This window comes from Hemibagrus wyckioides, linkage group LG13, assembly GCF_019097595.1.
Source record: "Hemibagrus wyckioides isolate EC202008001 linkage group LG13, SWU_Hwy_1.0, whole genome shotgun sequence".
NCBI classification, from domain to species: Eukaryota; Metazoa; Chordata; class Actinopteri; order Siluriformes; family Bagridae; genus Hemibagrus; species Hemibagrus wyckioides.
In genome coordinates, this window is record NC_080722.1 from 17,953,630 (window position 1) to 17,978,937 (window position 25,308).

General features: G+C 36.4%; 1 protein-coding gene across 9 annotated transcripts in view; it reads left to right on the plus strand.

Annotated features, from left to right (window-relative positions):
• Positions 1-25,308, plus strand: part of myocd (myocardin) — a 92,594-nt gene that overhangs the window by 47,547 nt on the left and 19,739 nt on the right. For all 9 annotated transcript variants that reach the window (XM_058405775.1, XM_058405774.1, XM_058405776.1 and 6 more), the window contains one exon: positions 10,091-10,557. In XM_058405775.1, the coding sequence (XP_058261758.1) occupies positions 10,140-10,557 (418 nt within the window). In that variant the 5' untranslated portion in view covers positions 10,091-10,139. The remainder of the gene's footprint in view (positions 1-10,090; positions 10,558-25,308) is intronic.

Below are 25,308 nucleotides of genomic sequence, written 5' to 3' on the forward strand. Positions count from 1 at the left end.
TGTCAAATCCTGTCCCAGCACAGGCCAGCTCTGAGATAGAGGCACTTCCTGTGATCAGACAGGACACTTAAGCGTGAGAGAACATTAGTACAAAATTTACTCATTCACTATGTAACTACGTGTTAGAAAGAAGCTTCTAAGCAGATGTCGCTGAAAATGGAACTTGTTTTAATCTAATGTACTGATGTACAAAATGTCCTCATGTAAGGTTAAACCGATTTGCACTTGAGGCTAAAAAACCAATGGACGAAGACCTGCAGGATTATAAGGAAGCTTAACGAACATGTGGAAACGCATGAATGGAAATTCATGCGAAAAATTCCAGGGAGGTCCCCTGTGTTTTGCTTGTGACGGGTATGGTGTGCTAAAGGTTGTCACACAAACCTGAGGAGAAGTACACCCACTATAAACTTTCCGGGGAGCTTTTTAAACACTGCCTGTGCCAGCCCGGAGAGCTAGAGTCGAACCAGGGAGCTTCAGCAAAAATGTCACACACATACGCACACTCACTCACATGCTGCCTGCCAGCCTCGCTGGAGATTATATGGTTTCTTTGTATTTATATTACCTTATGTATTTAGATTACACGGCTTCTCTTTTATTTTCCAAGTTAAACACACACGGCATTATTCATGGCGGGGACCTGTAGTGTACCAGGATGATTGGTGGACACTCAGAGGCAGCCTGTGACGAAGGCTCTGCCACCTGAGGTTAAAACAGGACAAAGGAGCAGCGGAGTGTGAAATCTACATTCCTTATGGCATGATAAAAACAAATCGAGACACACAGTATTTGACGCTACGCAGTACTTCATTAAAAAAATAAGCTGGAAATGTTGCACTGTGCTCAAAACAAGTTAGTGAATGTCCTGAAATCTGCAGAGATGAATGTGTCCAATACACGGTGTGCTGAAGAAGGTTGCAGAGGTCATGGTCAGAAGGACTAACTCATGTAGATCTCGCCACACAGCGAGAAGAACAGAACACACCTCCCAGTGTTATTTAAAAAAAAAAAAAAAAAAAACCCTCATTGGACAGGCTCAAACTGAGGACAAACATACCAGGCTAGATGTGCTTGCTGGCATGGCCTTTACAACCTTGTTGAACTGAGTGCTCAGACTAATTGCCACTCAGCACTTGCATTATTCCCATTACATGGTAGAGACCTGGAAGACATTTCCTCAGAGATGGAAACTGGAAATGCTAAAGAACAAATGTACACAATTTGCAGCACTCTCAGCCATGCATTTCAGTGAAGTGGAACTGATTTCACTGCTAAAGTGTACAAAACTATTTTATAAACCAGATGCTTCCAAAAAGTGGATGTACTGGTAGTAACATTACTCTCACAGACTTCCTGGCTTACTTCAGTCAGCTAAAACACCGTTTGTTAATTACTTTTAAATGCTTGCATACTACAAAACAATTTCACCTTATTTCTTTAAATAACTCCAACATGACACAAGCTGGATCATAACTGGATAGGCGTGAGATCCTGCGATGCAAAAATGTCATGGTTAAAATCCTTAACCTTAAATTCTTCCATAAACCTTTTTAAAATATTTTTATTTTATAGAGTTAAATAGTAAGACCTTAGAAAATAGGCACATTCAAAATATCAGAGATTTGTTTATTGGAGTTTGCTTATGTTTTTCTGAAGAAAAGTGAACTGATTTTATATTAAAGGAGCACATATGAATAGATTGAATGTAGACCAATTATTTTTCTTATTATCAGTCTTGGAATTGAAGCCTTTCAGCGTAATATTCTTTATTTTGTCTTGCATATTTTTCAGAATCATGGTACAGTGACCCAATTTCATATCAAAGGTGAATGGAGTAAAAATCATACCCTTAATTAATCATCTATTAAATCCAGTTATTAAATATGGTTAATTAATGATCCAAATGAAACATTCTATTCCAGGAAAACATTGTTAAATACAGTAATCAATAAGAAAGTGTGTATATAAACTTTTCTATTGTCCATGTCTTAATGAACACAGACAAGCGGCCACTTATTTCCTGAAAATCCCCCAAATCTTCCAGGTCTGGACCTCACAGCTATTTATACTTTATATATACGCTATTTATAAGCAGCTGATAGTTTGATAGACTGAACTGGAAGTCTTCATTGTGTAATGAGTCGCTCTTTGACGTATCATTGCATCCAGTGATGAATGGTGGTGATATTAGATAAGAGAGCTGAAATCTGATAATGCTGAATAACTTGGTAAGGAAACTGTTCGAGTTGAGGAACGCACCATGTTACTAAGGTCTTGTTGATGATGTAATAAGAAAGATGTGGGGAAATTAAGATTCAAGATTCAAGAAGCTTTTATTGTCATTTCAACCACATATAGCTCAGGCAGTACATAGTGAAATGTAACAACGTTTCTCCAGGACCCTGGGGCTACATAAACATATAACATAAAGTTCAAGCACAAAAAAACACCAACACAGAGCTAGGACAGAAGTTTGTCCTAGCCACATAAATTATTACACATATAAAGAAAGATAGACATAATGCTCATAATGCTTAATTGACTTCTGTCAGGGTAAAGAATGTTCTAATGGTTTTATTTAAACAAACATAAAAAAAAAATGCACAGAATTTACAATTCTGTCTTTTGTGTAATTTGTGCTTAGATATGAGAACGTGCTAATTCAGTCTACTTTTATTTTTTCTCCAAAGACATTATAAAATGAATAATCCACCTTATTCATGTTCACTTCACCTTCTCAATCAGTGTAGGGATGTGTCAGATAAGCGTTCTGAAAAATATCTGCACATAAAGATCAAATCCGAGGAGTATTTCAGTATTTCACAAGACTATTAGTGCATAAGTCTATAGTCTGGCCTAGAGAGAAATCAGCTCCAGACTGGCCTCCTACAGTAATGTTCGAAAGTTTGGGATCATTTGGAAATTTCCTTGTTTTCCAGTTGTGCACTGGGGCCTCCCACTCATTTTTCTGTTGTGGTTAGAACCAGTTTGCACTGTTCTATAAGGGGAATAGTTCACAGCATAGAAAGATAAGTTCTTCCCATGAAAAGAAGAAAGTCCCCACAATTCCTGATGCTCCAGATACTAAACTAACCCAAAGAAGGCCACTTTTATTGTTCCTTTAATCATTCATTCATTCATTCATTTATCTTCTATACCTGCTTTATTCCTAATTACTTTCACAGGGGTCTGCTGGAGCCTATCCCAGGGCACATTGGGCGAAAGGCAGGGGTACACCCTGGACAGGTCACCAGTCCATCACAGGGCCTCCTTTAATCAGTACAATGGTTTTGACCTGTGCTAGCACAATTGCAAAAAATGTTTTCTAATAATCAATTAATTAGCCTTATAAAGTGATTAGCAAACCTAACTGAGGACTGATGGTTGTTGATGATGGGCTTCTGTGTGACAATGTGTTCAAAAAATCATCTGATTCATTTTATGTTTTTGAAATGGAAAACAAGGAAATTTCCAAGTGATCCCAAATTCTTGTACACATTAGGTTACATTTCTGACGATCGCTGGTGGCACTGAACTACCTGGTTGAAAGTTTGAAGTTTATTGTCATGTGCATAAAGAGTGTGTAAGCATCTATATATAATAAAATACTTACTACCCAGACATAGTGCAAAAAAAAGAGGCAAAAATGTGTCCTGTCATAAAGTGCCATAGTAGAAGATATTGCACATATCCAATACTATAAATTATTAACATAATAAGGAAGGTACTTATTGCACATACATTACAAGGATATTTAGGGAGTCTGAAGTCAGTACAGTATAGGAAGTGATCATGATAAAGTGCAGTGCATGGTAAATAAAGTGGGTTGTGCTTTTGGTGGTGTGATGCCAAAAACAAAACCTTATATTATCTTGGAAAAACAGTCCTGCTAGACCATTTCCTTAAAGTCAGCCCTGATCACGTCACAAACTCAATATCCGTGCAGCACAGAGCATTCAGACTTGATGTCTTTTTAATGATTTTTGGTTTGGACTGATTGGTTTATACTCCTGTTCTTTGGCATCACAGTTAGGCTACATCTGGTAAGCTGCGAGAAACTCACTGATTCTTCTTTCAGCTAATATACTAATCTTTCTTGGCATCTCTACTCAGACAAGTGTCATGTTTTTACTCTTGGGAATTTAAGCTATTTTTCTGTAGAACATAAGCACAAGGAGACTTGGAATTTTGTTCTTTTTTTTTCCACCCAAGAGTTGATGAAGTGTCTGAGTTCAGTGACTCTTTCTAAAGGATGTGGGTGCTGATTATTAAATAGTGTTAAATATTTTCGTCCTGCACAAGTAGTTCAGCTGTGTTTTTAAATGTGTGTTGGCTAAAGAATACTATAATGTCTGGATGACGTCAATCTTAGAAAGAAACTCAATGGCTTTGCAATTTATGATACTGACAGTTGGGTCAGTTCACTTGGAAAAGAAATATGGATGGTTTGACTTGGTGTAGTTACTGAGTAGAGGAGAGACAACAGGGTTTGAAAAATATTAACTCTTTTTTTTTTTTTTTTTTTTTTTACCAGAGGCCATAATATGGAATTTGGGCCTGTTTTGTTCTGTCCATGTTCAGCATTGAATTTCATTGTCATTGAAAGTAGACACTCTTTAAGCTTTAAGATTTTATAGCTTTTTTTATAAGTATTTGTTTTTATCTAGCCTACTAGGAGCAATATAGTCATAGAAGGGTAGTTAGTTAGTTTCAGAAAAAACGAATGCTCTTTGATTTCTCTCCAAGTGCGTGTTCATAAGTTTCTTCAATGTGAAGAACCTTCAATGTGAACCTTATTAAAAACAGAGGTAAAAATATCTCAAATGAAATCCAACAGTATCCTGACTTATTTTATATCAGACATGCGGTGATAAAATAATTCATTTGAATTATACATATACTGATTGAAAATGACCCATAAGTCGATTTCCATTGGAACACCAGTGTACTGGTCAGAAGGGTTTAAACCTAAGCTAAGTGTGGAAAGTGTATTCCCAATGCAACTATTACTGTATGTATTATGTTGCATTATGAGGGCATATTAAATATTAAAACAGTAAAACAAAAAATGTACAGTGTATTTCATGGTTTGTAAAATGACCTACATTTTGTTACAGTTGTGCTTGCACTGCTAGTTTGGTTGGAGTTTAGAATATCATGAAATGAAGCTTGCCTTATGCTTTTTCAGTCTACGCCCAAACTTTGAAAATGTGATGAAACAAAAGGCTGTAAGCCCTGAATTAAACAATAATCAGAAGTTATTAAACAAACTCATGAACATGAACTTTCCTCCCTTTTTATTTGTATTAGTTTGGACGTTTAACCAACGAACTATTAGACATCAGTTTACATAGCTAATCTTCCCCAAGTCACAGCTTTAATCTGTCTCCATTCATCATACATGACTGCTACACAGCTACACAGACTATATCATATTATACACAAATAGGCTAAGAGATTCATTTAAACATAACCATAGTGTTGCAGATGTCGTTTCTGCATCACTTCACTAAGCGTAGGTCTGCTGGATGTGTCTGGATCGGCAGGTTAGGGGTTTGGGCAGAGCAGAGTAGTATGGGAAATTGGTGAGAGGATATGGTTTTGGAATAGCAGTGGTATTGTCAATGCCGAAAACAGACCATCTGCAGGATTTAATTCTATTCATTTACAAATATGAAGGTAGAATAAACGTAAAAGACATTTAAGTGTAGGCAAAGTGTCCATTCACAATGTAGTGCATAAATAATAATAATAATAATAATAATAATAATAATAATAATAATAATAATAATAATGATAATAATAACTGTCATTATCTTTGCATAGTATAAAAAGTTATAAGAAATTTTAATAATTATATTATTGAAATAATAGTAATATAAATAATATTAATATAAAAATAATTAAAATAATTACAATAATAAAAGTGATTATTATTTATTATTGTAGTTGTTATATGTGCATAATAATGAATCTATAACTTTATATGATTAACGTATTAATACTTCAATGAATTTCAACGAATGAAAAATCTTTCTCCAGGAGTCAGCCTTATTGGTGATGGAACAATTCAAATTTACATTCATTCAACCCCTGAACACCTTCACCTCATGAAATATCATTCCCTAAAATATCATCATCTAAATTATCCAAATGTTCTGAAGAAGACATGAAGTCCATTGTTTATTTTTTTCTTAATGTTGGATGATAATTGTCCATTTTGTAAGTACTTTAAACCTGTTATGCAAATTACAGGTTAAATGTAAATGACAAAATAAAAATAAATAAATAAATAAATGTTTATACCTATTTAAAATTTGTGTATTTGCAAAATATTTGGCACAAAAACTCATTTAAGAGCAAAATGCAGCCTGTTAGCATTTTAGTGCATGAGATGGGTTTACATGTATGTTTTCTGAGATACAGTGTTGAATGAGGATGATTTAAGAATTAAAGTTGTTTTTTAATAGCGTTCCAGTCATGGATTCTTCCATGAAAATCAGACAATATCCAGCTCAGCCATGCAGGGATCTACAGCATAGTTAAAAATGACTAAGAATTGAAAAGTAGTTTAACAGATAAATTATAATTAAATAATTAATAAAATAAATAAAAATAAATTCAGTATATCTTTTTTTTTTTTTTTTTAAAAAAAAGGTTGTGTTTTTTGTTGATTTTTTTTTTTACCTGGACTGTTCAGATGTTTCAGATGTTAACATACTATTTACTAGGCATGAAAAAAAGCCTTCTGACCTTTGAATCTGGAGCCTGTAGTCTTTTACAACGTTGTCTTGTCTGTCACTTGACAGTTGACTACTGTAGTTCTCTCAGCTTTGCTCCAGCTTAGCAAACACTTGTGTTATATTTTCCATTAGAAAAACCTGGGGTCACCGGTATGTCTGCCTCTGCTAGCCAAAACCAGATGGGGTTTTCCTATAAACAAGTGTACAGGGAATATTTATACAGTCTATGGCACCTGACGCCATAACACTCATGACATTCTGTTTAGTAGCCAATGTTGCCATAAGTCACTTTAGAGAATTAAGTAAATATTTTCAATATAGCCATGCTTTTGTTTATTATAGAATGGCAAAAGCTTTAAATCTTGCCAAATCCTATTTTAAAAAAATGTCATTTTAATAACAGCTTGTCCTGTGATGTGGGCTGTTTTTTCAGTGCAGGCACCTTTTTGTCATGCGGGGGTCTATTTACTGTGAGGTAGATGCTAAAACACAGTCACTTCTGATGCATGACGTTTGGAACCTATCACACAAACCATCACAGCCGTGCTTTCACATTTCACCTCTGCTGCTCATAAAACGTCTGATTAGTGCATTTGCACCTCATTTGTTAAAGACGTCACCCAGCAAAACTTTACGTTTACATTCCGCTTGATTATCACCTGTCATCAAGCTCACTTCAACCTGTTCCTGTAGTTTCCTGGGACATTTGTTTTTACATAGAACATGTGCTCAACTTGTTTTAACATCAGGTCAAGTGTTTAGAAGACAATATTTTTTTTTTCTTTTCATACGAATTGTAACCATTTCAGATGTCGATGTTGAACTGCATGGTAGTAGTTCAGGATCTTTATAAGATAATTGGTGAAAAGTTCCTGGTGTTAATTCCTTGTTAAAGTCATCCTGGAAGTCCTGGAATAACCCCAACATAAATAAGGAAAGCAGTGAAAACCTCCCCTAAATTTGGCCATGGCTCAACTCAACTGGTGGTCAGTAAGAGGAAAAAAAAATGTGCAAAGTGAGAGAAAGGGAAGATGATTAAAACTGACAGAAGGAAAGAAAACACGGCACATGAGGCTGCCCCAAAATAATTTATCAATGAAAGCGGCCTCCTGCTGACAACGGCCGTTTGGAGCGGCTTTGTTGTAAACCTAATTACTTTTTACTATTCCGTTCTGGAGTAGACCACCCTGGAAAGTTGAAGTGTGATTAAATCAGTTGCCCTTTTTTTTTATAATACTGACTTGTAGAACCCACAAGTTAGACGTTAAGATCTGCGCTTTCTCAAACGCCGTTATGCAGAATTTACAGTGATGACATTATGGATACTGTAATAAGCTTAACCGATACTCGTGAATTCCGCTGAAGCGTTCCCGTCCTAACTCTCAAATTATGAGCATGAGCGCATATCACATATTCCAAGATGTTATCTCAGACTTTGAAGATGCTTCTCTGGCTGCAGTAATCTGAATGGCATCGCCTCTTGGCTGCAGATGCTCCTACATATTCGATGCTTTGGCATTCATCTGGGACGCTTAATCAGCGAACCCAAAGCACTAACTTGTCACTAGAATATAAATTGCCAGGATTCCATTTGAGAAAGGGGTTTTTAAAGTCCTGCCCATCAGTTAAGACCTCATTAAAGGCTTGCTCCAGAGACAAAAAGACGAGCTTCGTCATCCGATCTGAATCTTTTTGTCTTTATAGAGGCAGTGGCTTTCTGTGGTGAGAAATTAGTTTACGGCATTTTTCCTGGATGTTTTATTAATTGTAATAGTAGCATCATAAACCGTGGTTTAGTTTTTTCAGCAGCTTCAATTAGGAATAGTTAACATTTTTAGATTTTAAACTTATAATCTTCTGTCTGTCTTTTTTGTGTGACGAATGTGACTTTTTTTTCTTTCTTTTTTTTTACACCAAAGTATTACTTTAAACCCTTCAGTACACTAGCAATGTATCAGGAATTTTTTATAAACAATCAGTATAAACAAATGAATTATTTTCTCAACACAAACCTGATATAAAATGAGCCAGGACACTGCTGGATTTTGTTTTTGCCCTCTTTTACACCTTAGAGAGAATTTTAGTGGTCGAAGAGAAGGGCTTCAAATTTTAGATGCTTATGAAAAAGCACTTGGGGCATCACAGAGAGCAGAAATCATCATTTACTTTAAAGGCCGAAACATTTGTGCTGAGAAGAAAAAAACATTTTTTTGGAACTTTTCTATGAATATGTTGCCTCAGTAGGGCAGATCAAAACAAAAATAGCTATGAAAAAATGCAAATTAAATATTAAGGCATTGAGTTTCTACTTCCATATGAACCATTAATCACCATTGAGGAGTGTGACATGACATAGAAATTCAATGCTGAACATGGAAACAACAAAACAGGTAGAAATTTCATATTTTTTTTTACCTTTGGGGGGAAAAGAGTTACGTAAATGCCTTGATTGTATGGAGGTCATTAGGAAACACACTATTGTCAAATAGAACGAAACTCACAAGGCCTAGAGTTGTCTCCAAGTATAAGTATACTTTCAACAATATCCACTATTGTTCATTTCACAGTGCATTTCTATCCTACAGTCTTCCATCATTCCATTATTCAGAATCTTCATCTACTACATTAGTAAAGTCATGTAGCTTCCCAAATGTGCAATAAATTCAAAGCAAAGTTTTGATAGCATGAATATTCTCACAAGCTGTAACATTTTGGGGGTGAATTAATGTTTTCAGTCATATATGTGGCTTCCAAAACACAGCTTATTAAAGAAAACAGAGATGTATGTTTGTAGTGCCCCGTGCAGTTCTTTCTGTAGATGATGTACTATACATTCAGAGGTCTTTGGCTTGTTGAAGAAAGAGCGAAGGCCTCGTTTTTCACTGGGACACACTGAGGGGGCTCTCAAAGCTACCGTGTGTGTGTGTCCAGAAGAGGAGGTCTGTACTCTGTAAATTCTGTAAATTAATAAGTTGGCTGGTGCACTAGAAGGGAGATACGTTTGTGGACTTTAAGTGAGCTTATACTTCATAAATAAACAGAGTCACTCTAGTTGCTGCTGAATGTCTTCCGGCTTAAGTGGATTTTAATAAAAATCAACAGAGTGCTCCTCCATAGCTGAGCCATATTCTCCAATGTGGTTGGAAATGAAGGTCAATGTAAAGCTTAAAGTCCAAGAACTGGGTTTAGCCATAATCTGACATCAACTGAATGTTTATTCAGGGCAAATATTTTATGCTTGGTTTACTGTCATGCTGTCATCAAGCAAATGTAAAATGACACACTGCTGCCATTGCAACTATGCTAAACATGGCTGGTGTATCCTGACGAGTATGTTTTGGCAGGGGGACAAACTGTGGGTGATCTGAAGGGAAGAGGCGCACGACTGAGGCAATGAATGCAGTGGAGAGCACTGAGCAGAGGCTTGGACAGAGCCGCACCACCACTGAGCAGGGCTCTAGGAATATGGGAAACCCCAGTACCAATACTGAGAGTGACTCCAGGAGCATTGCCAACTGCAACACCAGCATGGAACAGGGCTCCACGAACACACGCAACCCCACCAACAGCAGCAATCAGAGCTCAAGGATCACAGGCAAGTCAAACAGCAATGCTCAAAGGGGTTCCAGGTGCGTGGGCAACTTTAACACTAACACTGAGAAAGGCTCGAGGAACACAGTGAACCAGAACTCTGGTGCTGAACGAGGGTCCAAGAACATGGTAAATCCCAACACCAGCACATCAAGAAACATGAGCAACACCAACAGACAGGTCTCATCAAAAGTGTCGGCCCAACCACAAAACAGCAATGGTGAGTAGAGGTGCTAGTGTCTCCCAAAAGTATGCTAATCCAACTAGTATTTAAGAATAAGAAAGAAATATGGTTCTGGAAATAACCTGCAATTACACATAAACGTCTGGTTTGGGTACCATCAAAGAAATTGTAGTTTGTTTATGAGCATGTTACTCTGAAAAAAATGTTTTTAAGCCGACTGAAATTGCTTCTATGGATAGATATTTATCTAAATCCTCAGTAATAATGGCAACAAACGGTACTTTTACTTGTTTCTTGATGGTGGTACTATCAAGAACACATCCTTTGTACCTTTAGTAAAGTATGTTGTACCTGGGAAGGTGCATGTGGTGTTTTTTGTACCAGATCCTAAAAAACTTTGGTCCTTAAGATCTGATTATGGACCTTAAACTATTTTCAAAGGTATAAAGATATATACAAAAGTTACAAAAGCTGAACCGTTTATCATATAGTACCATACCAGCAACAAGGAAAAGTTTAGTTTTGTGCCTTTATTTCTGAGATTATATTAAATATTTCAGTGCAAATGACATTATGGGTGTGCTGTGATACCTACGCAAGGCCTGCTGTAACTGTAATCATGTTAGCTATAAAACAAAAGAAGCTAGCTACATACATATTTAAACAACACTTGGATGTAGTCTACAAATTCATCATACAATTGCAGATTTTTCCAACCAAACAGTTGCACACTGAACTAATTCTACAATCAGTGTAGAGGATTGCTAAGCTTCTTGATCTGGAATTACGTGTCTAACTACTAGCATGGAACAAACACACTGCTGCTGTTTTTCATCTGTTCTTACCAGTTCATTGTGTGCGAGCATGTCTTTAGGGATGGGATTTAGAGAACAATTTTTGGAGTGAGGTTAGGATGAATGGCTTTGAATAGAAGGAAGGGATTGGATTCTTTTGGTGGAAGTCTGATGGGAGTTAGCCAGAACTACTAACATCACTTAGAGTTGCTTTAATGGTTTACTTCAGAACACTGGTAGGATATTAAAGCTGTATTTACACATGTGTAAGAGGGAATACAGGAAATGCTTGCTTTCCTTCACAAGCTACACAGGACACATGAATGTAAGCTTAAGTTTGTAGTTCATTAAAATTCAGTGACTCTAGAATCTTCTCAAGGATCTGTAAATTTTTCTTAAAGCGCATTCTTTTGCAAACATACATACAAACTAAATAGGTGAGTATGCAACATGTTGTTTGCCAAGTTTCTCCCTAGACAAGATTAAAAAAACAAAAAAACAAAAACATTTTATTAGAACCATCTGATGTGTAATCCATGATAACGTCTCAGTCTGTGCCGCTTTTTGACTTCAGAATTTAATCACATCCGCCTAAATGCTACTCAAATCACAAGGTTTTTTTGGTACTGAAAGTATTTGTGGAATCCAGTGATGCACGCTGTATTTTTAGAATGATGGATCTCTGACTTTCAACCTAATGGTGAGAGAAATACAGCGTTTCCCACTTCACTTTAAGAGCCGCCTCAGTTTTCCATGATGTCATGTGCGGTGCTTGGGTGAAAGGAACTAGGGAGAAGAATGAATACAAGCTTCAATGTTCTTTTCATTCAAGGTTTTTTTTTTTTTTTTTGGTTGGTTGGTTGGTTGGTTGGTATTATTTTTATCTCTGCAAATGAGCCTAATAGCTCAAGACTTTGACCATGTATTTTTGTGCTGTTGCCAAAACTCTAAAGCCTCAACGTAAATTGAAGATAAGGTCCTTGCAGTCACAGTTCCGCTGGTTAATGTTATGTAAACTGTCTGGTAATTGAAGGAACTTCTTTTTTTGTATTGTGGAGTAAAGTGGCTTGGCCCTCAACATGCTGCCCAAAGAATATAAATTCACTCTACAGTGGAAAATTCTCAGGGTATGTAAGTAAAAGACATTATAACTGGTCACTCTAAAGTCTGCCATTTTGGTAGAATGCAAGGCTATTTCATGAAAGCAGCATCTAATTTACTCACCAAAACTCATTTGAAGGCCTTCATTTCTTCTTTCACTGCATTAACCTTACTATATCAATCCTTAATTCTTGGTCCTGGTCCAGGAACTCATGACCATCTTTATAAGCCAGTGATCTGAACATCTGTGAACAAAATGTGCTCCTGTTACTTGAATTATAAAAGCTAATGAACTGTCTACACCAATAAAACCAAAAAAATGCAGCTGCAGTTACTGAGAAAAAACAAAACGTCGGTCATGTATCAAGTTAAAGGAACAGTTTTAGTTCTGTTAGAAAGCAGTGAAAATGGAGACTCCTTCCAAAAATGCAAACTAAGAAGTGATCGAAGCCATAATGTACTGGAAAGTGCATTAATACAAATACATTTGTCTTACAGACCAGAAAGTTAATAATCAGCACCTCTGGACCAATCAGAACTGAGAATTCAACAGCACTGTGGTAGATGTGATCTCACATTGGATCCTTTGACAATCCACTTACCACAACCTACTGAAACTACGTAAATTATGGTTTGTTATGACGTGGGAGTGATGCACGAAACATGACGTGAAATATGTTGGTGGCTTGATGTGTTTAAAGAGTCCACATGATGGCATCATTCACACAACAGAGGTCTGGGATGCTTTCATTCACACATGACTACATTTGTGTGACATTCCAACCGAACACAGAAAAACAGCTTTCATTTGCTTCAGTCTATACACCTGCCAATGACATATTTTAGACTTAAGACCATTCATCTGATTAAAAATCAATTTGGATTATGATTTGGGACATTGCACAGCAAGCATGTGTTTTAGATACAAAACTAAGTACTCCCTGTCTTCGGATATGTTACAGTGATTCAAAATTGATTTCTGTCCAGTCCACACTTTGGTTAGCTCCATCATCAGTGGGATAATTTGTTGTCAAGCCACTGTAAAGCACAGTAGGGAAAAGATCCTGGGATTCTCAAAGGTATCTGCTTAATCCTGTCTGTATCCAGGATAATAATCAAATCACACATTATAATTAGAGCACTTCTGTTGCTCTGGATAAAAACATCAAGCTATATTTTATGGTTTTTATCTGATGTAGAAATTTGCTGCCCATCACCTGCACTAGAAAAGTGGAAAAAAGGTTTTGGACACCTTACCATTGCACCTACCTGTGGGTTATTCTTAAATTATTGTCTCAAAGAATGTATTGAATGTCTTTGTCTGTTGTAGCATTAATATTTCCCTTCACTGGAACTAAAAGCCTCAAATCTGTTCCAGTATGTCAATGCCCTTGTGCACTCCAGGCGAGCTCCAGGTTAAAGGTTGAAGTAGCATTGTCCTGCATAGAGCCGTGACTCTGACTCAACCCCAGCGAACAACTTTGCGATGAACTGTATCATGGCACGTCTTCATTCCTGATTTCAGAATCTTCTTTCTAAAGCCCAATAGCCACATTACAAAATCTAGTGGAAAGCTTTCCAAAGTTTATTCTAACAGCAAACAGGGACCAACTCCATATTAATGCCCATAGTCTTTAAGCAGGATATTCGAGGATAGATTTGGGAATGATGGTCAGGCGTCCACAAACTACTGATCTCAGTGTATTTTGAGGTTTTTAGGGTTGGATGCTTGGTGATTGTGAACACAGCTATGGAAAATGACTGATTTTGATTCATTCTATTATGCAGAAATGTTCAACAATGAGCATGAAGTCAATACAGCTGAACAGACCTCAAAGATCTTGAATATTTATGTTTTAACAGTGATAAGGCTTCCACATGGAACTAATATTTAGTTTTTCTCTTTGTTTTATAGCCATTTCATGCAAACGAAATTGTTACCTGATCCTATCGTGAAAGTGAAATAGTGCTAAGAGGGAGGCTCTGACAAAACAATTTTTGGCTCTTCCATTCAGACCAACACCTGCCATAAGAGGCCTTTACAGCCTGGCAAAGGTAAACTCTGCTCTGGGCTTCTTTCGTGTGAAGTCCATGCTGGGTTTTTTGGTGACTGTGGGTGAGAGATTACACCCATGTGTTTGAAATTGTTCAGTGAGGCAGGCACAAGAAAAAGAAAAAAAAAAGGATCTCCTGGGTCATGGAAAAACACAGCTACATTTAGAGACTGAATGGAGCAACTGTGCTACAAGTTGTTGAAATTAAGTAGAGGGATAAAGTCACTGGTATAATTTGAAATGAACTGTTAGGATGACAGGATCTTTTTACATTTGCATTTGAGACGGTTGTTTAAACCCGGGGTGAAAATCCTAGTGCGGTTCTTTTGATCTCATTTATGATAACATTTATAAATGTTTGGAGCTGATACCTGATACATGCGCAGGCTCTTACACTGCATTTGGTTTATGGTCCAGAACTGCCTTGTTTACTCCAAAAAGTCTCGCATCATTTATCAGCTATGAAAAAAAAAGCTAGCGATACTTTGCCAAAGCACACTGCTGATACAATCAGCAGAGCAAAATCAAAACAAAATCTCAGGTCCAGGGTTTTCTCATTAAGGAACAGGTGGAATGAGCAGTAATGTATTATGCTTGCTGTTGTTCTGCAGTTCCAGTTCATCCATGAAATTACTTACATGTACATCCAACATTTGATTTCAGCTTTGAAGGGCGCTGGTAATGAGGATTAGTTGATGGATCGTGTATTCAGGCTATTGGTACCTGAACCTCATGTCCGTAAAAATAAATAGGTTTTTGTGGCCTAGAACATTGGGGGATGAAATGAGATGAAAAAAAAAAAAGCAAAAACAAACAAATGCTGAATTTTTAAAGTGGGTGAAAAATGTTGAAGGCCACATTTCTGTTGCCTCCTGGGAACATCATAATTGGTCTCATATTGGGTTGTATTCTAGTTGAATGTTATTTAAAATTACTAAGTTATGAGCTCAAAAGCATGAATAAGACATCATTACTTGTGTTGCAGCACATATGGCATATGTTCAGTTGACTGAATGTTGATAGGTGATTTCGTGGTCAGCTTCGAAATATTCATTTCCATAGCCAAGCAGCTGTTCACCTATTAGGAATTTACAGTTGAAATAGGTTCACAACTAGTAGAAACATAGCAATTGCTTGTACACTATAAGGCTGTATATTCCTTTTCTTTAAGCCTTTAAAGCATCTGTAAGCTCTGTGAGACTTAAATAATTCTAACTTTGAATTATCTTAGGCTTGAAATGAGGTCATACTGCTGAAATGGCTTTAATGGGACTTTACCAATTAAATTGTTATATATTAATGCTATTGCTGCCTGTTATTTCCACAGTGCTGTTGAATTCTCCACTCTGCATGGTCTGAAGTTGTTTCATTTTCTATAACAGCAGCTCTGACAATAAGCACTAGCTATACATCAACTCAAAGCTTTATACATATTATTGTACATGTTATAATTGTATTATATTATAAACATATAATTGTTGATATGGTGAAGCTCTCGGTATTATAAGATGTTAATTGAACATTTATGGAAGGAGTCTTCTGTGTCAGTTTCAGTGTCTCAATAAAGATTTTTTTTTTATTACACAATACACAATATTTTAATGGACATGAGCTTGTTTTTATTTGTGGAGGCAGAGATGGAGGGGACAGACAGACAGATAGAGAAAGAGAGACAGACAGATTGGGAGAGAGAGAGAGAGAGAGAGAGAGAGAGAGAGAGAAAGAATCGGAGAAAGAGAGATGGACAGACAGAGTAGGGGGAGACAGACAGACAGATGGGAAAAGAGAGAAAGAAGAGACAGGCAGACAGAGTGGGGGAGACATCGAGACAGACAGACAGACAGATGGGGAGAGAGAGACAGAGAGACAGTTTCAGTGTCTCAATAACAAGACAAGCTTTTTTTATTTGTGGGCGCAGAGATGGAGAAGACACACAGACAGACAGATGGGGAGGGAGAGAGAGAGAGAGAGAGAGAGAGACAGACAGACAGACTGGAAGAGAGAGAGAGAAACAGACAGGCAGACAGATGGGGAGAGAGAGAGACAGACTGACAGAGTGGGGGGGGCAGACAGACAGATGGGAAAAGAGAGAAAGAAGAGACAGGCAGACAGAGTGGGGGAGACATCGAGACAGACAGACAGACAGACAGATGGGGAGAGAGAGACAGAGAGACAGTTTCAGTGTCTCAATAACAAGACAAGCTTTTTTTATTTGTGGGGGCAAAGATGGAGAAGACACACAGACAGACAGATGGGGAGAGAGAGAGAGAGAGAGAGAGAGACAGACTGACAGACAGATGGGGAGAGAGAGACAGACTGACAGAGTGGGGAGGGGAGACAGATAGACAGGGAGAGAGAGAGACAGACAGACAGAGTGGGGAAGAGTTTGGGGGGGAGTAGAGAGAGAATGGCTGTTTATAGCTGTTATAACATAAGCGATATAAAAACATTCCACAGCAATAAATGTAACTGTAAGCAGATAGAACTGAAATGTGTAAAAATGTCATTGTTGGCAAATTGCTATAAGAGCAATAAAACTTTCCAAACAAACTGAGCACATTTTGGTTCCTTCTGCTAAGTTATAAATTATAAAAACAGAGGAAATAATAGGACACATATTTATAAGTTTATATATATATATATATATACTCATTGCACATTTGGATGAACACCAAGCTTAATTCACTTCACATACTTTAAACTGTACTGTACTGTGACTCTAACCATCTGAGGAACAATATTTACTTTACAATGGTGACAACCACACTAAGCTGTAAAGCCACATCTTAATTCATTCATCACTCACAACAGCAGATGATAAGGAGCGTCAGCTATAAAACATCCCACAGTCTCTCAGGAGTGAAAACATGAGCTCATTACACGCAGCGCTCTATTTATAGCCGTCTATTTAACGGCTGCATATTAAACAAAGCGTACAGAGAGTCAATTAAGAAAGCACTCGGCCAAGGTGACCTGAAAACAGCCCACACAGTTCTTCTGAAACATAGAGTCCAGAGTCATGTCGTGGAGCAGATCTTGGATACATGTGCTCGCGGAGTAAAGCGCTCAAAGCTGTGGATTTTTAGAACGGCAAAGATTAATGAACACTTTCTTTTTCCAGGTGTTGTATTGTGGATACAAGAGATTTGGTCCTTGAATTTTACCAAGCGAGAAATCCTTCCCTTGGAAATGAAAACAGTAACACAATATACAGGCCTGATCCAGTACAGCTGAGAAAAAAAAATAGAAACTCCTGAACAGTCCTACTTCAAAAAGTCATTTTGAAATTTTTAACCTTAACCATAATTCCAACATCCACCTACTGTATTTATCTGAGAGAGATATAAATATATGTGTGACTTCTGTTGTTCCAGTGAGTCAGAAGTCAGAGTCACTCAGTGTTTTGAGCAACTAGAAATTAGATGCAGTAGCTTGCAGTAACTCACAAAATCCATCTTCATAGTTAAGAGTCTTACAAGTAATTTCATTTTACAATAAATTAATAAAAGTTTACTATAAATTAATTGAACTATAAATAAATTGAAGGTTTCTCTCATGACCACATTTGTGAATCAGATGATCCTTAATGGGGTCATAGATTATATAAACAAATCCAATTTCTAAATGTTACTCAACAATATTTTTGGTACAAAAATCTAGAAAAGAAATTTCTAGTTAACAGCTAAGGTATCTTCTCACACCTTTCATTAGATCCAAATATATTTCTTTGTCATTTATTTCATACAGACATGGGTCTAACATTTATTAACAAGGCAGGGTTTCCACAAACAAGGAGTCATAAACCCATAAGAGATACAACTGATTCACAACTTCGCTAGGGAAAGAAGCCAAAAATAAAATTCTGTTGTATTTGGTTATTTTACAAATTACGGTTAAGACTATTGTTCTAACTGTGAAGATGGATTTTGTGAGTCATCACGAGCCGCATTCGAAAAAAGCCATGCTATACTGATGCGCTGCTTGCGTTCAGCAATAAAAATGGCTGAATTTCTCCATCCAACTAATTCTTCTACTTGATCAAAACTCTGACTCAGTGGAACTACAGAAGTCAAGAAAATGAACATAAGAAAATATACACCGAAACTTCATTATGTCTATTTGAAATGTTTTTTTATTGCCCCCAAAAAGTTTGTCTTAGCGTCAACTTATTATTCGAAGCACATTATTTATTAACTACTGAATTATTCAGTGGCTACATTGAAACTAATAGGAAAGGGATGTGGTTACCGAGAGACAGAGGAAGTCTGGATCTGCAAACTGGAAGTTTAAAGGGTCAGAATGTAAATTTTTCATCAAGCAAGAGTAATCACAGTGCCATTTCAATCTAGTTTAGAGCTTTGTTAAGTTAAAAAAAGTGACTTGAAGAAGAAGAAGAAGAAGAAGAAAAAAAACACGCTATGAGTGATGACATTAGAACCAGCAAGAACGACTGTTTTCACTTTTCTCACCTCAGCCAAAGGATAGCATTACAAGTGATATCACTTAACATTTGCATTTTGACCTTTTCCAAACTTTCGCATGTTCTGAGAAATAAAAAGAAAGGCAAATTAATTTGAAGCTATTCGCACTAGCAGCTCAGGTATGTGTCATTGTGTAGAGGAGGTAAGTTAGAAACACATGTTAATTTCAGTAGAAAGCACCTGGCTATGATTAGAGGCTCGCTGTTGACGACAGGAATGCGGCGAACACAGTCGGCAGTGTGAGCCAGGTAGGAAAACATACTCGTTTAAAGAAAACAAAAAGAACATTAATGCATAACAGGTCCACATCAAGAGACATCCCAGATAATACCACATGCTTTTGGTGCAACACTTGCAGAGTTTATTACTCAAGATCCTAATTCATCTCCCTGCCAGCTCACATTCTCCAAACAATAGGGGACTTTATTATTCAATAAAAGAACAATATAACCCTTTTTACAATTTCCTCCCCAAAGACTGAACCAATGTCATCTTTATTTTACCTGCCTGGCTCTTTTTTTATGTGTCAAAGCCATGTTTTTGATTAATTAAGTCCAGTAGTAACAGCCAGAAAGGTTTTTTCACCACTATGAGCCAACATGTCTAGATTTAATGAAAGAAAAATGGCTCAATGCTTCATTTGAAGCTTTCTCTTACATGAGCTCTGAAACCCTATCACAGAACACTCCTGATAAACAGAACACTTAAATCAGAGCTATAAATACCCGCAGCGTGTAATGCGTTTGGTATGTCATGACATAGTTTGGACTGGCTAATGGACGGTATGTCTAGTGAACCAGTTTGATGATGTAAGTATTTATGAATTCTTATGATGCAAAGGTGATGTGCGTCTTCTCAATGAAATTAAATGTGATAGGAAGTGCTTAAAGTGTCATTTTTCTTCATTTGTGCGTTGTTAATTTGACTTCTTTCAGGATTTCTTTCCTGAGGTCAGGTGAGACATTGCCAAATTGATGCTTTAGTCATCTGTAGGTTTTATGCTATAAAGCTCTTTTGTGCTTTTCTGGCCGAGATTAGGAGGTAACTGCTAAAACAAAGCAAACAACTTCACCTTCAGTCCTCCTTCCACTCAGAAAGCTTTTACTTAAACACAAACACAGTAGATACAAGCTGCTTTAGAAAACGTGGAAGAAATCTAAAACAGCAGTGGCCTACTAAAATATTGCACTTAGAAATTGCATCTTTAATGGTATACTATTAATGTTTATTAAATAAGTTAATTTGTTATAGAATTGTATATCAGTTAATCAAAAGATATCTATTATTAAATAAGTAAATAAATGAAAATGTATGTAAAATAATTGCAAGCTTAGCTAAACATATAATAGTTACATCTCAAATACTTTCATCATAAAAATGTTACTATAGTATTTCTTTTTAAATATTTGGGGTTTTTTTTTTTTGTCATTTTTAAAAAAAAATAAATTATATAAATGTACTACTATAAAATCTACAATTATTTATTATAGCGTATGGAGAGAGAGAGACGTGGAAGTGCAATTTGATTCTATTCCTAATGGAAACTGGAAAGTCTGCAAAACAACGTTTAATTAAATAAATGATTTAATTGCCTTTTAGTTTGTAAAATAAACTTACAGCAAAGAACATCTAAAACATCTATAGCTTACAAGCAAGAGGGAAATATTTTGCAGATTAATGCTAATTGTGTGTGTAGTGTGTGTAGTGTCCGAATGCTGCCTGTGCCTCGTGTTTCAAGATTAAACAACATCCTACAAGATAATCTTTGACCATAGAGTTAAAAATAGCCTGCTAACTATATAACACTTCTAACATCCTCTATCACATTATCATAAGTTAAATACGTAGGTGTGCTGCTGAGGATATTTTGTCTACAGGTTGTAGGTTTTTGCACATTATACAAACCTACAGCCATAGGTTTTTAAAAATAGCTGTTGGAATAAAATGCATTAAGAAGTGAAATAAAACCAACAGAAGTAAGATGGCCTGAATGTAGTAAGTGAAAATAGTAGGCTTTTACAGCACGAATGTGCTAGCTGTGTAAAAGAAGATTTCATTTTTTTATTTAAACAATATCATTATGACCATTTTAACCCTAATGCAGTGACTGACTAGGAAAACTGTATAGTGTTTCATTAACACTTTCATTTATCATCACCTAACCAGTTTGGCTGAACCTGGCACCAGATTCTGAAGCCTCAGATTATATTTCTGTAAAGCTGCTTTGTAAAATAAAATTGAATTGAATTGAAAAGATTCCTGTTTATGGCTGACACGACTAAAATCCAACGTGGTCATTCTGCTGTTGTAGGATCATCCTCCTCAGTCTTTGATTCTGAGATGTTTTTCTGCTCAGCACTGTTGTAAAGAGTAATGATTTGAGTTTATGGTCAACAAGTTCAATGTGAGAATTAACTAGAGCTACATAATTTTGTACCATATTGTGCTTCTGCAAAAAATGGTTGGTGTATGTGTTTTCTATAAAGTGGACAGTATGTCTATATCACAATTTGGAAATGGTTGTAATGATATTGGACTTAATATAGTGGTTATGATGGTTTGTGGACAAAATCTTGGGCTAAGATTTGCCCTATATTTCGGCCGTCATTGGTTTGTCTGGTTTTCTCTTTCTTGTGTACGAATCAATACATATTTGTTACCTTGTCATGTTTTCCTGATTGTTTTTGGCAAATCACTGCTTAATTAATTAATATACTGGCTTTATTTAGCTGTGTTGGAAAAAGTTGTGAAAGAGACCTCTTACTTTGGCTCCAAACTGTAGACAAAGAATGAAATCATTCATGACATTTCTGTTAGTGTGTGTTGGATGTGGTGTGAGAGGTATGACAACTCATCAGCCAAAGCTACTATGTGGAGACACTTAGTGATATTTTATTACTTAATTTTACAATTTCTAAAATTGCTTGTTTTAGTTTCATCATAAAAAATGTGAAAACAAACCACAGACAGGTCATGGCTGCTCTCATACAATTCGGGAAGCTCTTCTAACCGCTATGCCTTCATAGTAAATGTTGAAAAAAACCATCAACTGAATGTCATGTTGCTGATCATTAACACGACCCATGATGCACGTAAATTCCATGTGGATGTTAGTCGGTAAATTCAACATATCTGTTTAATTCAAGCCAACTGTTAAAGGCCGAGCTTATCAAAGAGCGATCTCTATCAACTCAAATAGAGCATAAAGCCATTAGATGAGCAGGAAGCTGCACACTCTGTACTGGATGTGGTATTCATTAAACTGTAATGCTGGGGGAATCAATCAAATAGTGCTCAAAATTTCTTTTGAAAGCTGTCGTTCCCAAAGGCCAAGTAAAACACTGAAGGATGGGGTCATATTTTTTAAAGGTTTCAGCTGACATACCAGCAGCTCTGGGAATCGGCTCAAATACAAACAGCATAATACCTCTTAATATTGAAATTTCACCACAGTGACCACCTTCGCAAGTCTCTCGGAGAATGTGTGTGGCTCTTGAGAGGCTTAATACTCAAACAGACCGTGTCTTCATTCAATTAACTAATTCGTTGTGCAGTAATCTAAAAAGACAAAAGAATGAAGATCACTAACTTGCGCTCAGATCTTAGCGAGCATGATTTGTGCTCGGAATTGCTCAGTAATTTACCAAAGGTACCTTGAGTACTTTTGCAAACAGGTGTGCCTCAGCAATGTTTTCAGTACTTTGTAATTCATAGTCCTCTGGCTACCTGATTAACACAAGAACACACGAGGCCAAGCATTTAGTTGCACTGCCTGCCAAAAAACATCTCCTTCCAGAGCATTCCACGCAGGATGCCTTGAATGTGATTTGCGCTCTTGTGTGGAAGTTACGATAAGTATGACTGCATTGTGGTAATTGACCCTAATGCTGTGCCAAGTCTTGTATTGCTCGCAAAACCACAAACCAAACCAGTCTTTTTCCATCACTGCCCAAGATCTTGCTTCTTTATAACAATGCCAAGATTACTTTTGATACTAAGTATTTTGGTTTGTGAGTTTGTCAAGACTGCTATTATTATATGTTGAGTAAAAAAAAAAATATATATATATATATATACAGAACATTATGTTTAAACGATTCTGAAGAGTCCAACTATGTTTATCTAATCATCATTCCAATAGCTGATAATGGCTTATATAAATAAAATAACATACAGATTGACCAAATCTTGCTATAATTATTAATTGGTTATTAAATTGATGAAATATGGCATTACACATAAATATGGATGACAAATCATTTAAAACATAGAATTTAAATAATACATAGACATTTTGTCTTTTCTGGATTGTAACAATATGATCGTTTTGTGCATTTCTGTGAGATAGGAACAGGTGACCATGAGAAGTACCCAAGAGACAAGACAGGACAAGATGAGATAGGGGTAAGAACATCTCTGTTAGGTATGCGACTAAAGAAAGTTCAGCTTGTCAGCCTCCGATGAAAACAAAAACCATGATCATTACTGTACAGTCATATGTGTATCCCGTGTTATTAGCATGTCAGCACTGGTATGTCATACTGCTGGTCGCTGACCAAGAAGAAGCAGTAGAATATTGATCAGATTGATCTATTTAATCATATTTTCATATTGGTTCAGACTTTTTTAGCAAAAGCAAATTTTAACTCCTGACATTACTGTGCCAGATAATAAGCTCTAAAGCTATTAATCTTTCGTTTGTTTACTAAGGGTTCACTAAGAACTGGGTTGAAAAATCAATACCTAATCCTCAGACTTCAGAATTGACTGTGGCTTTGTATAATCTGTCAATCAGAGCCCAGATTTTCTACAGCTGGAATGACCAATATTGTCTGCACACATCCAGAATGGCATATCCAAGTCCAACAAATTTCATGTATGTATCCAAAGTCATAAATGATTAGAATTTAGAAACACAGTATATATGATGTAAATCATCAGCAAAACACATCAATGTCATATACGCCATTATCCTCATTTGTATTACTCCATCACTTGTTGCTTCTCCCATTTCAGCAGAGTTGACAGTGACAGATTCTACATATCTCAGACATTTCTGTCTGTACCTTCTACACAAAAAGCTAATAAATTGAATAAAGAAATACAAGCCTGTAAGAAACATTATTAAGTTTTTTAATAAATATTCATATACATATAGACTTCATATACAGTCTGAGCTAGACTGCATAGTTACTATACAAACTATATACAGTAGTATAATATAGAGTACATATACTAAATCACTGTATGGCCAAAAGTATGTGAACACTTGAACATCAAACTTTGGCAGATGAATGTACAAACTTAAATCCGTCTCATTAATACAACTGAACAGTTAAGGGCCTTGCTAAAGGGCCCAGGGGGAGAAGCTCAGTAGAGGTGCAACTTGAATTCAATCTTTTGAGCAGTAGCGCAAGCCCTAACCACTGAGCTACCAATTCCCACACAACTAACCAACTAGCCCCTGATCATCATACCCATATGTGATTCCTCCCCACAAATTTGAAAGCACACAAGGGTCTAGAATGTTTTTGCATGCTGTAGCATTACAATTTCCTTTCACTGAAACCCCAGCATGTTCCAATATGACAATATCAAAGCGAGATCCATAAAGATATGATTTGCAAAGCATGGCATAGAAGAACTTAAATGTCCTGCACAATATATATATATATATATATATATAGTGTATACAAAATGTTACTATAATAAAACTATAATATATAGTGTTTTCTTTCTTTTTCTTTTTTTTTTTTTTTTTTTTTTTAGAAAACTCAAAATAAGTCAAGTAGTGCAAATTGGATATGTCTCATATGTATTTTCTCATATGTGTTAAAAATCAAGTATTTGCCTCTAAGTGTTTTTGCAGCTTTTCAGTCTGTAAAGAAAGCACGGCTTTCCTGAACAAATCACCAGTCGCTACAGAAATATTTAAAATGCAGTGTAGCAGAGCCACCCTGCAGAGTGACGAGGACGTGGTTTCACACTGTACAAGTCAATTCAATTCAACAGCCTTTCTCTGTATGACTTGTATGTTTAGGTTGAACACAGTCTAGCAGTATGTTCCGTTTCTAACAGATACTTCCAATAAACACTCTTTGAGAGTGTTACAGATAAATTCCTGTTATCCAGAAAAGACCCTGATAAGATGCACTTTATCCTCATTAAGCAAACATGAGGCATATTATGATGTGTGGTCTAACAACCAACTGGCTTACACCACCCAAAACACCGACTTGGTCTTTCCCCATCTGGAGGGGAAATGTGCTCCTTGACAGCACATTTCAATCAAGTAGCATGAAAGTATTTGGTTCAGTGCTCAACACGTCAAGATAAATATTAGCTTGTGTCATGAGA